The following is a 17,258-nucleotide window of genomic DNA, read 5'->3' as shown; positions in this document are numbered from 1 at the left end:
TACGCGATCTAACCCCCCAAAAAAACCTGGACTATGGATGTACCTGTCTCTCCACGTAAACAATAACACACAAACCACCGCCCCCATATTATTCTGGGCATGCGATGAGCAGCGTTGATTCAGTACTAACAATATCTGGGCCGGTTTGGACTTGTAACATCTTGCTTGCAAGCCAAGATTCTCGCGGGTTTGACGCAATGGTAAAGACGAGTAATATTGTACTCAACTCAAAACGTAATTTACAGCAACGTTTCGGAGAATATAGATGACAAAATAAATAAGCAATGTCTCCTCCACGTAATTTTTCGTAGCATTTTGTACAACCTATCAACCCGCCACGGCCATCTGAGGGTGGTGAATTTCAGCAGCATTGCTTCGAGACAAAGTGAAACTCCGAACCAGGTTTCTAAATTACAACGTCTCATCAGCAGCTTCAACTGCCACAGGTTATTGGCAAAGAGCTTCTCTCTGAGATATGGGTCCGATGCTTTGTCTAAAAATACATTTGATATGTTTTTTGCACGTGGAGAGACCGATAGTGGTGTACGCTCTTTGCAGGCGACATTGTGCTATGCGGTGAAAGCAGAGGGGTAGTGGAAGATGATTTGAAGATCTGGGTGCAAATGATTGAAGGGAATGGGTTGAGGATCAGTCGGATAAAGACTGAGTGTATGGTGGCAAATTTCAGTGGAAATGATGCGGAAGGAGGTTTGCAATTTGTAAATAACCAGTTAATGAAGACGAACGAGTTTAAGTGCCAGGGTGCAACGAAATGGTTGCTGATGGGTCACTGGAAGGAGAGATGAGAACAAGAACAAGGGCTGGGTGGCTCGTGTGGTGTGCGATAAGAGGGTCCCAGTTTGGTCGAAGGGAAACGTGTCGTGTATAGTACAAGACGGTGGTGAGACCGGTGCTGCTGTATGGGGCCGAGTGCTGGGGCACAAGAAAGAGGGAGGACCAAGCCATGGCAGTCACAGAGATGAGGATGTCGCGGTGGATGTTGGGTTCAACAAGCAAGGACAGGGTGAGAAATAAAGAAGTGAGAGGAAGACTCAAGATGGTAGACATCACAGAGAAGATGAGAGAGAGAGAAAAGGCTCTGGTGTGGTTCGATCATGCGGAGAGACAGCAGCAACATTATGTGGGTCAGAAGGTGCAAGCGATGCAAGTGAAAGGAAATAGATCAAGAGGAAGGCGGAAGAAGAGGTGAGGGGGGGGGCGATGTGATGCGATGGGACACGGTAGCCCGGAACGAGAGATTGTGCAGGACGGGGCAGCAGTGGAGAAGGTTCGCAAGGACAGCAGGAGCCCACACAAGTGGGACAAACGCGTGGAAGAAGACGAAGACGGATACTGCACACGAGGGGAGACGTCGCTTATTTATTCTATTACACTGGTCGACACACTTTTTCTGGCATTAGGTATTCCAACGGGTTTAAGGTAATTTTGGGGTGCTGATTCCAAATCTGGCATCAGTTTTTGTCTATCACATCAGGTTTTTGAGATATCAAATATTGCATTTTCAATTAAAACTGCAGAAGAAAAATATTAAATAAATGTGGATATCTACATAAAATGATATTATAAACACACTATACTAAAAATACAGCACCATATTTTAACACTAAACCAGTCACTGACTCGCAACAACTTGCAATCATAAGTGACAGAGTTAATTTCGGATAAAATCAATGAAAATGGGGTATGCCGACAGCATACAAACGAGATGTGATAGAGCAAATCTGAGATCAGATTTGGAATCAGCACCCTGAAATTAGTCTAGAGCAGCTGCAAAAGTCCAGGCCAGAATTAAATGTTTTTGACCAGTGTTATTTATATTGTCGATAACGACACGATTACTTCGAGTTATTTGTTTGTGGCGCAACAACTTAGGCTGGGTTTTACATTCGGCACCGACATGTTCCTACCCAACGAGCCGTAAAGAGAACTCGCGAAGCCGATGGCGATAAGGCGCGTGTGGAGAGACCCACTCAACTTGCACGCTCTGTTCACGGACTGAACATTGCACAACGACGGGATAAGCGGGTTACATAACCAGCAACGCCCCTCTCGCCTGCCAGCGAGGTTTTCACGAGTCGGCGGTTAACACCTCACGCCTCGATTATTTTAACCTGCCATTTCCGCCGCCTTATCCGTGAATAAACAGGCGGGCGCCGCACCTCTCTCTCTCTCTTACGCAAGGCTACGACTTGTGTTGTCGACGATAAATCGACGTGGAACAAGTCGCCGTTTCCACCAAATATTACTCTGGGGGCAACAAATACACCAGTGCTGGGCAAACAGCACGCGGTGGGGGGGGGGGGAGCCTGGAAGAGGTCAGAAAGAGGATGAGGGAGCAGGCAGCGATGCTTATTGTCGAGAAGAAGAGGGCAGAATTGGTGGGGTATCTACTAAGGACGAATAACGCGTGAGTAAACTAAAACAAGCATCTTTTTTCAGGTAATTACCCACCGAGCTTTGATAGCTATTTTTCAGAAGCGACCTGGCCACACACGATAGGTCAACGAAGTGGCTTATCGCCACGTGGAAATGTACAGCAGTCAAATACTCTAAACGCGTGTTCATTCTAAATGCGGAGGGAAAAATTGGAGGAGCCGGAGAAAAATCCACGCGACCATGGGGAGAGAGACACGCAAACTCAAAATATACAGGCGAACCCATGACCTCCTGTATATCAGGCTAGGTAGTGAACATAATATAGAAACTGATGCAATGGAAACAGACAGAGAAGAGAGAAAAGAGGAAGCCCTAGGAGCAGATTAGAAGCCGCAGAAGACAGAGCCTTGGCACAACGATGTTTAACGATAACAAGTGGAGAAAGATCTAGGAACCATGCACTAACAAACCCCCCCCCCCCCAATTTTAACACGACTGCGTTGTTGATGTCATGTTCTGAGACAAAGTCTCCATTCGGATCTCTCACGCAGAGCAGCGCAATCTCATCTTGTGAAGTGAATGGCCCACGGAATCAGACATCGCAGAACTACCGCTGAGAGGGTAGCACTTCTCCACGCTCGCTGAGAGTAATGTTCGTCGCGTGACAGTTAAAACGAATGTTTGATTGTTGTTGTTGTGTGCAGTCAAAAGGCGAACGCGTTGCCACTATCAACTTCGATGTACTTGAAAATCCGGTTTCAATCGGAGGCGTCTCTCTGGCTGTTGTGGCGATGTTGGTGGTGGTGGTGGTTGTCGGGCAAGAGGAGAGGGGTTGTGAAGGTTGTTGGTTTCATGGGGAATATGACGATGTGTGTGTGTATGTTGAACTTCTTTCGCACCGCACGTAGCCAACCGTGCTAATCGGAGGTGCGGGGGAAGGCCAACAAACTAAAACACAAAAAAATATGTTCCGTCACGACGGCAGCTGTACAAGATACTGGGGGCGGTGGTGGTTATTGTCGAGCAGGCGAGGGTTGTGGTGGTTGTAGGTGGTGGTTATTGTCGAGCAGGCGAGGGTTGTGGTGGTTGTAGGTGGTGGTTATTGTCGAGCAGGCGAGGGTTGTGGTGGTTGTAGGTGGTGGTTATTGTCGAGGAGACGGGGGTTGTGGTGGTTGTAGGTGGTGGTTATTGTCGAGGAGACGGGGGTTGTGGTGGTTGTAGGTGGTGGTTATTGTCGAGCAGGCGAGGGTTGTGGTGGTTGTAGGTGGTGGTTATTGTCGAGCAGGCGAGGGTTGTGGTGGTTGTAGGTGGTGGTTATTGTCGAGGAGACGGGGGTTGTGGTGGTTGTAGGTGGTGGTTATTGTCGAGCAGGCGAGGGTTGTGGTGGTTGTAGGTGGTGGTTATTGTCGAGCAGGCGAGGGTTGTGGTGGTTGTAGGTGGTGGTTATTGTCGAGCAGGCGAGGGTTGTGGTGGTTGTAGGTGGTGGTTATTGTCGAGGAGACGGGGGTTGTGGTGATTGTAGGTGGTGGTTATTGTCGAGCAGGCGAGGGTTGTGGTGATTGTAGGTGGTGGTTAGCGTTGGTGAATGCCTTTGGTGGTGGTTGTTATCGGAGCGTGGTGGCGATCGGTTGAGGTAGTTGCTGGTGGGTGGCTAGGAAAAGGAACGCCACTTATCTACCAGATCGGTGAACTTCAAAGGAGAGGGGACAAAAAAAATGAAATGGAGCACTCTGTTCAACACCCCCACGAACATTCATAAATAGCTGCCGTGGCGTCGCGTTTCCCACCCACCCTTACCGTTTTGTAGGACGAAGATAGGAGAGCCCTGAGGCTGTTGGGTCCGCACTGGGTTACGTAAGGTGACACACGCGCGTGGCATTTACTGGGAATCCTACAACGCAGAATTCAAAGACTGAGCCACGGACAGCCCAACTCTTCAGGGATTAACCCGTGACCCCACGCTCACTGGCTTAAGGTCCACGACTACAGGACACGCGAGGTGCGAGTCGATGGGTTTGTTACAATCAAGTGCAGCAGGAGTTTCGATTTAAAGCTTTCGTGACTGCAGGGATTCATCTTCTTGGTTCTTTCGGTAAAGTCACGTAGAAGGGAAGTAACAGGACGGCTGCTTGCGTTGTGGCCGAAACGTCGTGAGAATTATTTTACTATGTTTTTATTATTTTATTACTTCCCTTCTACGTGACTTTACTGAAAGAACCAAGAAGATGCAGCAGATGTGTTACTGCATGCACATCAGGGTTTTTAGCTTGGCCGTGTATGTTCGGGTATTGCCCGGCACACCACATCCACTATACTCACAACCCCCAACTCAGGTTGTGGGCTACTACGAGTCGAGCGCCAACTCCAGTGTACCAGAGACCTCGAAAATGTTTTTCCGCGCCCGACACACCACATCTAGTATACATCTCACTACTATTAAAACTAAACTTTAAAACAAATTTTTACCAGGAAAGGCCCACTGAGATATATAGCTTTTTTTAGAAGCGACCTGGCCACAAATGATAGCTCAAGGAAGTGGCTTATCATGTGGACATTTATCGCAGCCAAATACTGTAAACGCATGTTGTTGATTCTAAATGTGGAGGGGAAAAACTGGAGGATCCGGAGAAAAATCCACGCGACCATGGCGAGAGAGAAACACGCAAACTACAAATACAGCGATACCTTGACTTTCACACCATTGGAATCTCAATTGCCAGTAAAAATATGATTATTGTTTTTTTACCCTTCTATCTGGCAACAAAACTGACACCTTTTTTTACAAGGAGTCATGTTTACATAGACCACAATACCTGCAGTCATAATGCAAACAAAAAACATAACTCTGATAATGTGCACTGTCCTTGAAGTTGATTGGTCCACACATCGTCCACTTACGTCTCGGGTGTGGACCAATCAACTTCAAGGACAGTGCACATTATCAGAGTTATGTTTTTTGTTTGCATTATGACTGCAGGTATTGTGGTCTTTTACGTTCAGTCTTTGAATAAGTCGTTCAGTGAGCATCTCTTATATTTGTGTTTATTGATATATTAATAATACTGTACTTATCACCAATATATTCATCGTCCACTTACGCAAGAATACAAACATTTAAAGGAAATATTTTTTTATTTGTATTGTTTATTTATTCTTGCTTATTTTTATTTTATTTCTATTTATTTAGGTTTCGCACGCATGTGTTACATAGTTACTGTAGGTATTTGCACGTACGTTTTTATATTTACTGTAGTTATATACATGTACGTTTTTCGCCGGCCAAAATAAATTTGCAAGCTAAATAAAGGCTCTGCATTGACATTCGTCCATGCTCTGGTCCCTAACCAGACGAAAGTGCAAGGTATTCCTGTATACAGCAGGCGTCAGGGTCAGGATCGAACCCACGACCTCCTGTATACCGCGCGAGGTAGTTAACATCTCACCACTGCCTGCGCAAGTCTGCCAGCGATCCCACGAGAAAAAAACAATCTCGAGAAATTATGCCTTCACGTACGTGCACATCCTGCAAATTCACGTTGGGCTTTGGACGAGCGTTACGCAGAGTACTGCACAGCGCCGGAGTGCATTGTGGCGTCAATGCGCCACCTACTGCGCTAAATAAATCACGGTTACAGAGGGGGAGGGGGCATCGAAACCAACGCGACAGAGCCGCGTTTCTCTATGCGCGCGTCCGGATTTTCGGAGAGTTTTTTTTCAAACGCAACCGCATCTCGGTATGCAGCAACACCAACAGAGCGGGGAGTGGAGAGGGATTGCATTGATACATAACGCAGTGAACATGGAACGTAGAGTTAACGTCGGCCATGTGGTTGGAACCGTTAGATGAAACGTTGGGCCCAACGTCCCACAGTTACTTGGGTTGATTCATTTGTCCCGCATTTGCAATCTCGAAATCGCCGTGCGCGTGTTTTACTCGTTTTGTTTTAGCCTGCACTCACCTGTGTCTCATATCTGACGTTCTAGATTTTAAGTTTTCGTGACTACAGGAATCCATACTCTTTGGTTCTTTCGGTAAAGTCACGTAGGTGAAAAAATTAAATAAAACATATATTTATTTAATAAAAGAAAGTTATTTATTTAATAAAAATAAATAAAGTTCTTTATTTTTATTTTTTCACCTACGTGACTTTACCGAAAGAGTCATATGTGACTCTTCGTTTTGCCTACCTTTCCGATAATTTCGACTCCGATCGTGTCTTTGTACTGTTTATCGTTGTAGCTTACTGACCCGCCCCTACCGGACATCTGTGAAAAAAATAGCTTTATAACTCATCGGATTCCTCCAGTAGAAATACACATTCCGATTCTGAAAGTGTTAGCGTGGGTTTACCATTGCTCGGTCGATCTTGGATTCAAGACCAACGTTCGCTCCAACGTCGCATGTGCACAGTGGGGAACAGACGATGGCTGTTGCGTTTGTTTTCTCGGCATTCAAAGGAGGCGTTGAGGACGAGCATTTTTTTTTTCAAAATACAGCAGACATTTATTTTTTGTTTTGCTTTTGCGACGGGCGACCGACCGACCGACCACGCAGGAGGAAGAAACGAAACATGATGACTTTATATCCTCCTGCCTCCGGTCGACCACATGGGTACCGCGACCTGCGGTGGAGATTGTGTTTTTGATCGACCCGCGTGATGACGGTAACTCAGTTATGACAAGTTGCGTAAAAAATTAATTTGTTCGTCGACAGAGAAAGAGATGACAAGCTCAGCGCGATGACAGAAAACAAGGAGCGCGCACTGCGTGTAAAAACTGCGATGCAACAAAATAATCGAGTTGCCCGATGTTGTGGTCGCGCGCACTCCTTTTGAGCGTGAAAATCTCTCCTCGTTCCATTGACGTCGCGATCTTTGTCGGCCGAGTGTCTCTAACCACCCCCCTCCCAGTTGGTGCCGCAGCGATGGAGAATTCACACGGCGAGGCGAGCAACTTCTGTATCCCTACCGACGCCGCAGATAAGGGGGGGGACGACTTCAGATTGGGTGCAAATAACACCAACTCAACGTATTCCGTCAATTTGACTACCCCAACACGGCAAAACTTTACAAAAATTGATGTTGGATATAACACGCTGGTTGGCGCAACGGGCCTATGGCGTTACTAACGATGATATAATCGGTGATGTTCCGGGCAGTGGTCCTTTCTTCATAGCACAGATGTGTGTCTGTCTGTGCTATTGTAATGACAATAGCGCCTGCATGCGGTGGGAGGGGACTAGTGGCCACGGGAGGTAATGCCAAGGGTGTCAGCTGTGAGAACGAAGGGCCCGGTGGCTACGGGAATGATCGAGAAGGGGGCGTGGTCAGGTGACGGCAGAGGATGGTGGAGTCTGCCGGTGGAGCGAGCGTCCAGTCAGCGAGAACGATCGAGAAGGGGGGCGTGGCCTCGTGTCAGTATATAAGGGGAAGATGCACGGGAGACTCAGGGCTGTTGCAGTGGGGGTCTCCGCCTGATGTCAGGTGAACGTGTCTTCAATCAAGTGCCATCTCAAGAGAAGTGTGTCAAGCCGTCATTAATATTACATTGTTTCCTTCTTGGGCAGTGTAATTGATAAATGTGGAATTTCTGTGACCTGTGCACAAATGGCAAAGCAGTAACAATCGTTCTTTGTTGTTGTTGGTCAATTTAGAATGAGTGTGGTAAGCACACACACTTGCATTTGTAAGAAAATTACAAAACAGCATCATTATTCATTGATACAAGAAAGCCTCATCGACTTTTGAGAGTCTTATTTAAAACGGTTCTGCATTGGGATGTTTGGATAGCTTATGTCTAATTAATGTTTTTTTCTCATATGAGAAGAATATTGAAAGCCCAGAGAAAACCCACACTACTACAGAGATATGACACTCAAACGTCCAAATACATGGTTTATCAAACCCACTTGCCATTTTTTGGGCCATTTCACAGCCTAGCAGGTCAATGACTTTTGTGATACATCTGAATTGTGATCCATCTTCAAATCGCTTGATAAATATAATCACTGGTGTGTCACCACATCGGCTAATGATCAAGGTGTCCTGTTGGTCTGTAAGGGTCTATGTGCACCAACACTGCACTGCTGAACACAGTAAAAGCCTGTCACTTCATGGCCAGCTCCACACACTGATGCCGTCTGGCCTCACGGTGCCAAAAGCAACACACACTGCAGACTGGTACCGCAGAGCCAAATCCTCAACGGTGACCAATGGCAGCAAGTGCCGTAAATTAAATCTCGCCAACTTCACTATTAGCACTGTGCGCGAAAGACCAGCGTATGCTGGAGGACGTGTCGGGCAAAAGGCACTTCTTTAAGAGCTATATGGGTAGGGTACATTTTTTTTTGCTGCGATGAACACAACTTACTTTATAGCCCTCGAAGAACGGTCACCGTCTCAAATGTTAGCCTACTTGTATATATTTGTGGATTTAAAGATTTCGTGACTGCAGGGATTCATCTTCTTGTTTCTTTCGGTAAAGTCACGTAGAAGGGAAATAATAAAAATAAAACAATAAAATAAAAATTCTCACGACGTTTCGGCCACAACACAATCAGCCGTCCTCAGGTGAAGAAACAAGAGCTGTCGGAAAGACAGCATCCCAATGTCTTTCCGACAGCTCTTTTTCTTCACCTGAGGACGGCTGCTTGTGCTGTGACCGAAACGTCGTGATAATTTTTATTTTATTATGTTTTATTTTTATTACTTTCCTTCTACGTGACTTTACTTGTATATATTTGTCTCACAAGGCAGTGCTAATGACGAATGTGGTGAGTTTGTAATGGCAATGCAATCCGTGTTTTGTTTCTTCTGCCAATTTGATCGCAACAAAGACAATTATTTTCAATGTTGCCATCATCTTGTATTCGACATCCATTCGTTGTTTTAATGACTGCCCGCCTACGTACAGGTGCCTGCTGCTGCTACACAAACCTCAGTAAGCAGAAGGGGGGGGGGTCATCATGACAGACCCAGAACGCGAACTGTCTGTACACGTATGTGCGTTGAACTTCTTTCGCACTGCACGTAGCCAACCATGCTAATAGATAGTGCGGTGGAAGGACAACAAACCAAACACAAAAATCAGTTCGAAAGAAATTCGTTTTCAATCTGGATGATTTTAAAGTGGCGCGCGATGCAGTGACCGTCTTTGTTCGATGGCGAGCCAAAAGCCGCTGCGAGGACGACCGGAGTTCACGTGACGATGGGTTATTGCTCCTTGAAGAGCAGGCAATGCCTTGTTCGTCTGCTCTAGCGTTGTCTGCTGGAGAGCCCTGCACAGCCGATGATGACTTAAGCATCGTCACTGACCGTGCGTGGACCTGTCCACCACCCACCCCCCCCCCCCCCTTAAGTTGGTGTGATACACGGAAATGAAGGACTTACTAGATGAACCTTATGGCGGGACCCAGGGGGGCCCAAATAAACGTCAGTCAAAATATCAATTAAATTATTTATTTTGGCGACTCCGTCCCACGGCGCACATCAACGCCGCGACCCGCCTGGCGCGGATTGTTATGTCGTGTCCAATCGCAGCAGCGAGGACGAATGCCGTAGTCATAAACAAAACTTTGATTAGCGCATCGTGTAGAGCTCGTCGAGAGGAATAGATTGCCGTGTCGTTCGCCTTCAACAGACTTAAAATGACGTCGCAACGTAGTTTATGCGAGAGCCGGGGGCTTATGGGACCCCGGGGTCCCGCCATCAGGTTCAAATGAAGGAATTGCTAAACCAGGCACCGATATTTATTGGGTGAGAAGGCAGTTACTGCGGTACCAATACAGCAATGGACATCGCATCAATCTGTAACCACAATTTCACATTTTTCACCTTATTTTTTCTTTTGTTACTACGGCGTCGATAATGTGCGCCGAATATTTCTTAAATACAACTATGAGGTACAATTACAAAAGTTTTACCCACGTGTGGAAAGGTTTTTTTTGTTTGTTTGTTGCTGTAACATCATAAACCATTTATACAATACACGCGATTTGTGAACCTGCCACGCGTCAAAAACACCAATGCTGCCGAGCCGTACGATCGAAACCAATTCGCGGAGCGTCCCGTGAATCCGGCCGGCTTCCTTCTACTCGGACCGTCGCAACGTCTGGGAGCCAACCGAACTCGTTGCTGCTCTCCACTACACCGTACACCAGAGGTCGCAACCGGGTACCCGATACTCGTACCCTACCCGATATCCGGCTACCCGTAATCGGGCGGGTACGGGTAGCCGTTTGCGACCCTGGTGCGGCCGAGTACGGGTAGGCCGTGAGTCACTGGTGAGTAACCGTTTGACCCTGGTGCGGCCGGGTACGGGTAAGGAATCAAAACCCGTTTGCGACCTCTGCCGTACACGTGAGTTGTCCGTCGTGTGTCGTAATGTGCGCGCGTCGCATTTCACTAGGACATTTTTGTACAAACAATGGAATAAATAAAAACGACGTGGAAGAAGTAATGATCAACGTGTGCAATTTGGAATCCAAATGTGGCTTTTTTTTCTGCGTTGGGCTTTTGCCACACACGACTGCGGCAATTCTACAGGAGTTGGAAGATTCAATAGGGAAAATTTTTTTTTTGTTGGTACTCCCTGCTCTGCTTTCTCTCGAGAAATCAAATCGATAATTTAGTTGCAGATTCAACTCCTGAAGACGAATTTCTCAACCAGTAGCCCATCACTGAAAACCACACCTGGATCAAAACTGTAATGTTCGGAGAGGGCATGCATTCATGTAAACCTCCTTACCGCCCTTAAGCTCCCACCATATACATAAAACGGATGGCTTGACTTACATTTAAAGTGATACAACGCAAAACGTTTTGAGACCTCGGCTTAAAAGTAAACGCGCTATCACCATCTTATGTATGTTGAACTTCTTTCGCACCGTAAGTAGCCAACCATCCCTAGATCGGAGGTTCGGGGGGGAAGGACAACAGACTAAACACAAGTCTCGCATGCAAATGTAAACCCATATTTACGTTAATGTATTTTTCTGCAGTAGACCAGCTTGCTCCACTGTCTTGCTCAAGTCTAGCAGGCTGCATCCGCGACCGGGTAAGTTGCACATTTGAGAGAAACACAGTGCGACACAATGTACCGTCATCCAATTAACCATTAGCAGCGTCACATTATTAAGTATGGACTGAACTTATGATATATAAATATACACTTACATCTAATTATCTACACAGACGCGCAATATCTTGACCTTGTGGGTTCTGCATACTTAAGATAATCACCTGGCTTCCGGAACAACAACAAAAACCAGGCACAACCGATTCATGGGAAAAGGATACTTTGAAGTTCAAGGATTTAAACGAGACACCCTACCAGTGCGTGCTGCACGTCATTTAGTAGTTCGTGCCGCGTGCGATGCCTTTGCTCGTGAACAGATCGTTTAAGCGACACGTAGAAACAAATGAACCTCGTCTCGCGTGACTGACACCTGTTACCATAAAATAAACGCCCTTTCAAACGACCGCTCGCTTTGGCAAGAGAAACCTAAACGATCTAAAACGTGTTTTTTGTTTTGTTTAAAGCGTCTCAGGGCACTATACATCTCACCTCAACACATTTGACCAAACCGCCTGAAAAAGCAGCAGCTGATGTCTCGTCAGATCTCAAGACGCTAAGCAATGTTGGCACTGGACAGGGGTTCGGATGGGAGTCCAACGTGCTATAGGCTGCCGTGGAGCCACGTGATGGGCAGCAAGGAGGGACCGGGCAGCACAGCAAAATCAACTGCTGTATCCTGTACCCTGTTTGCTCCAACATTTATGCTCTCCAGCTCGACCAATTCTGTGCTGTCCAGCACGGTTGAAGCATGGCCATACAACCCCCCCAGCTCCTCGCCCAGCAGTGGACTGGAAAAGGGGGTGTGCGTGTACATAATCATAACATTATTGCTATCGCTCAGTTAGCGGAGCAGCAAGTCTCCGAGCCTTCAATCCTGCCCAGGGTCAATTTATCACCAATATCTTCAGTTTAACATGTAGGCTTACGCGACCAATATCAGCCATAATACTGGTTTTTTGGGTTAGATCGCATAAATGTGCTGTTAAACCCGCCACCACCCGACACAGCCCATTAGTAAGGTTTGTCATGTAAACAGAACGTGCCAATTCGTTACTAGCACAGCACACCAGTGTGTTGGAGAGAAAATCCACAACATTTAAACGTTGTGGATTGTATTTACAATCTGATTGTAAATGTTGTGGCTTGGCTCTCCAACACACCGGTGTGCTGTACTCTTAACGAATTGCCACGTTCTGTTTACGTGACAAACCTTACTCATCGGCTGTGTCGGGTGGTGGCGGGCTTAACAGCACATTTATATATTTACGCAAACCCAAAAAAAAACCTGTATCATCCAATATCTTAATCATTTAAAAAACCGATTCGTGTTTTTGCCGAATTTTCGATTCCGCATGCGACACGGTTGCTTTTGGCACCGACTCCCATTCGCGTCATCGCCATGCTGTACTGCGTTGGCTTTGCTCGTCAGCTTGGCGACACGGGCGACTCACCCAAAAAAACGAGACGTCCTGCTCCTGAGATTTATCTCACCTGGTCAAACAAAAAATTTACATTAACACACTTTGTCTCCGCCCGCCATAGAAAATGTGAAATTTCAACCGCTGCCTCAGTACCACCAATGCCGACGATGACCATCTCAATTATCCTTCGAGCACGGCGATAGTCACGTTTAAAAGGTTCGTTCCAGTAATTAGTTTACATCTTTACCGCATAGTCACAGACCAGATCCGCTAACGTCCGCAGAAACGTGCATATCCACAACAATGCTTTTGTTCAAAATGATGCGAAGTTTGAAAAAAAAAAACACACAAAACCCAAAGTTACCACACCCCAGGAGCCTCACCGTTCGATAGAAAAAAGAGAAATGCAAATAACCTCGTAACAGAACGACCACAAGCGTTGCCAAGTGTAAACCATAGACGTTACTGTAAGAAAAGTTACACACAGCGCATACAATATAAACACACGCCGTCGGGATTCATGCATTGCATGAAGTCTAAAACGATATAAACAAAAAAAAAACATTCGAAATAGATCCATAAAAAAAGATACATAACAACCAAGCAGCATTACAGCACCAACGTTAAAGTGACGGGCCCACTGTTGCAGACCCCCTGACGCTTCATTTTAGTCCCGTCCAATATCTTTGCGGTGCGCGCTCGGGTTGGACTGCGTGTTGTTCAGCGTGACGTCCCACCGTTTCGCGTCACGTCCAGGGAGTTTGAATTAATTCAGAGTACGCACAAGTGTGCACTGCGTGTACAAGAGAACTCGCAGCCTTATACAGAAAACTACCTACTCTTTGGTTTTTTCTGTAAAGTCACGTAGGTAAAAAATTTAAATAAATAAAATCACGACGTTTCGGAGGCAACGCAAGCTTCCGTCTTCAGGTGGAACCGTCACGGTAATTTTGCCCACGTGACTTCACCGAAAAAACCAAAGAGTATGAATCCTTGCAGTCACGAAAACTTCAAATCTAGGAAACTACCTGTTCAGAAGAACTGCACTGTGGTCATTTATACAGCTTAGAGCTTTTCTGTGATACACAGTGTGTATTTTTGTGTGTTGACAAAACTTTTGGTTTTTGGCCTGCACCAATTGTTGCGATTAGTTCTCGTCGTTGAGAGATTTAAAGATTTTAATACTTCAGGATGTTCCCGGCTCGTGGAGCGAAACGTCCGGACATCGTGCCGAACACAAATCGGAGAGCTTAACGGCGCAACTGTGAATAACTACGTGGTTGTAATCAAGTCAAATGTTTATCTTTGCGTCTTTTAACGGTTGTGCGTAGGATGTAACTGCCGAACCCTGCAAGAAATGCCCATCTTGTTGGACAGAAGCAGCAGTCGCAGAAACAGCAGCAGCCACAATTCAATCAACGAATCACAGCGGAAATGTGGATTGATTTTGTTTGTTAATCAATGGAGGAACGGACAGTAATAACCATTATTCGGAGACCGTATTTCACGAAATTAAATATCGTCTCTGCATTGGGTCAGTTAATACGATCCGCATTGCCGATATTACAACAACGAGACACAGCTTAAATGGGAGGGAGGCTCTCCAACTCTACCGCTGTCTGAAAATGAAAAACGTCCAACAGAGGACATCTCTGCTTGGTCATTAGAATGTGGGCCTGGTAAACGGAAATATTAACACTGAATCAAATATTTGTCCACTACATCCTCAATATTACATTCAAAAACTGTACATCCACATTATATATATATACCGTACTTTAAACGTGAAATTTGATAACCCATCCTTGTCTCTCACCTCCGTTAAATTACTCCACCTGCAACGAACCCCGCGCTGTCCACAATATTTCACACGCAGACTCCCGCACTTACCCAATATACATGGACTCGCATATATATTAAGACGACGTAACGTTAAAAAATATATGCATCTTACAAATGAGCCATCCGGCGCCAGTAACCGGTGACGAACGTACGCGGGTGGTTGCTGATCGAAAAGCATAGGTTGGGGCTTGGCAAATGACTTGAAATTGATGTAAATGTTTTCACCGTTCAGCATTATTGCCGTCAAGTATGCGGACTGGTTATAACTCGCGTGTTTGGCAGTTACAGGCCGACACCTTCCGCAATTATCCCCAAAATTGGACGAAGGGGAGAGCGCATTCTGCGGAACTCATCGTATCGATCGTTAAGACTTCGCTCAAGCCGACCACACAGTATCAGATACGCGCAAATAAAAGCCGATCTCCACAGGATAAAAAAACAAATTGTAATACAGTATACGACTGCTCACGATTAATTGTGGTGCAGCCCCAATTGTTCTTGCTGTGGTTGGAATGAAGAGACTCTGTTTACGCACAAATTAACGACCGCTTAACAAAACACGTATAAACACATCATCTCACACTTGCGAATCACTTAAAGAAACAAGTAAACATCTGCTGGCAGCGTAGCGCTGATTCTGCGTTAACCGAGAAAGTGGCTGGAATGCTCTTGAAGGCAGCTGCCTGGGTGTGTGTGGGCGCGTGTAGGCATGACTTCGCTTCCGTGTACACACGTGCACGCTGGTGGTAGTGCAGTGGTTGACCCACCGCGCTACGGACCTGCCGATCTGCGTTCGATTCCCGCTCACGGGCAACATCGGTGAGGAATATATGAACCGGTCCCTAGGCCGCCCCTAGGTCGACTCAACCATAACCCAGTGCCTGGTATGGTGTGTAAATACCTTGTGTGCCGTGCCGGAATTCATAGGTGCACGTTAACAGTACTTACCCCAACAGCTTGTGTATGCTGCATTGGGGATCTTTTTCTTTCTGTTCATGGTATGAAGCAAATGCTATTGAAGGCGGCTGCCTGTGTTTGTTTGCATGCTATCATGATGGTGCATGCCACGTTCAGCTACGGAAAACTCATGGCGTGAGTGCTCTTATCATGAGGCGTCTAAACCAGCAGATTTTCCTGCCAAAGCTGGGATAAATAGGAACCAAAATGCATCTCCGTGGAGTGGAATTAGCGTCAAAACACAAAACGAGTTACGAACAGACAATCGGCTGCATCAGCACGAGACGGAGAGGAGAATCGCTCGCTTTGACTGCAATTATTCACTATTAAGTCACAGGGTCTTAATCCAGTTGTGGGAAAAGCAGCAAGCTACATGCCCAGGTAGTAGCCCACTAACTGCACATCATGCATACCGCCCCCCCCCCCCACTGCCTTGCTCTACGTTGGCTTATTACACAACAGCAAGAGAATTGGAACTCAGCGGAGCATCGGACGGACGCGCAAGGCCTTAAGCTGAAACGGCGCAGCGCACTGGCACGAGCTGGGCCGCGAAAATGCCAGAGCGGTGGACAGTTTGCCGCTTGTCACAGAGGTTCGCCCCTGGTGAATACCGCGGGACCCTATTACATCGTAAATACGTGTCACCATAGACCCCCCCGTGACGTTATTGGAAAAAATGTGTGGGCCATGTTGTGCTGGCATCACGGTCCAAATCTAAAAACGTCACTTGCAAATTACCTAATTGGGCAAAAGCGCAGGGCAACATCGCCCTCCTACTCTCAAGTCATTTCGTTCGTATTTTTTTTAACGAGGCGAGAACTCGTTCAAGACACCAGGACAGTCTCGTTAGCGAGAGTGACCTGGGTAAACCGCTGCGGATTCTCGTCTGCGAAACCCAACGCCTTCTACATAAGCCTTTGCGCTGAGAACTGCGCGAATAACAAACGTGAGAATGATGATGTTACCTCAACGATTTCAAGCGCTGACCTTCACCACACAAGCGCAACCGATCGACGGCCGCCCCCCCTCCCGTCCCCAGGAGCCGCGCGCCAACGGCCGGCGTCTCTCCAGAGAGATGACGTGCGGTGCTCGTATCTGTTCGGGCAAGCTCTTTCCCCCCCCCCCATCCCTGCCCTGCCAGGCCATTATCGGAAGTACTCGAGTCCCCTGACGAGCAGGAACTTCTCAAGGAAGAGCTCGGAGTCGAGCACGGCGATGTGGGCCGCGCGGCCGATGATGGAGTTCGCCGTGTTGGGCAGCGCGTGCACCACGTCGTAGCGCACCAGGCGGCACCGCTCGGACGCCAGCACGGGCCCAAGCAGGTTCGCAATCATGTCGGCGTACACCGCACCTGGACCGAGGTGGGGAGGGGCAACGAAACGTGGCTGTTTCACACAAATATCACAATCGTCATCGCTGGCAATGGTCTATCCGCAGGCCGGTTTAAGCACAGGCACTTGTGTGGATTATAAACCCGGGATCTCAGCAATGCCAGCAGAGATATGACATCTAAACCACCCCCGTCACCTCTTACAAAATAATTATCTTCAGCCGTGATCAATCCCC

At 46.9% G+C, this 17,258-nt stretch overlaps 1 protein-coding gene across 2 annotated transcripts in view; it reads right to left on the bottom strand.

Moving 5' to 3' along the window:
- Window positions 1-6,874: 6,874 nt before the first annotated feature.
- The window catches only part of LOC144731833 (protein FAM135A-like), a 54,818-nt gene continuing 44,434 nt past the window's right edge, over window positions 6,875-17,258 (bottom strand). For both annotated transcript variants that reach the window (XM_078613111.1, XM_078613119.1), the window contains exon 22: window positions 6,875-17,043. In XM_078613111.1, coding sequence (XP_078469237.1) covers window positions 16,838-17,043 — 206 coding nt within the window. In that variant the 3' untranslated portion in view covers window positions 6,875-16,837. The remainder of the gene's footprint in view (window positions 17,044-17,258) is intronic.

Source organism: Lampetra planeri, chromosome 2 (genome assembly GCF_965212315.1).
Source record: "Lampetra planeri chromosome 2, kcLamPlan1.2.h2, whole genome shotgun sequence".
In the NCBI taxonomy this organism is placed as follows: Eukaryota; Metazoa; Chordata; class Hyperoartia; order Petromyzontiformes; family Petromyzontidae; genus Lampetra; species Lampetra planeri.
Note: the sequence above shows the minus strand (reverse complement) of the source record. Positions and strands in the feature narration are given on the sequence as shown.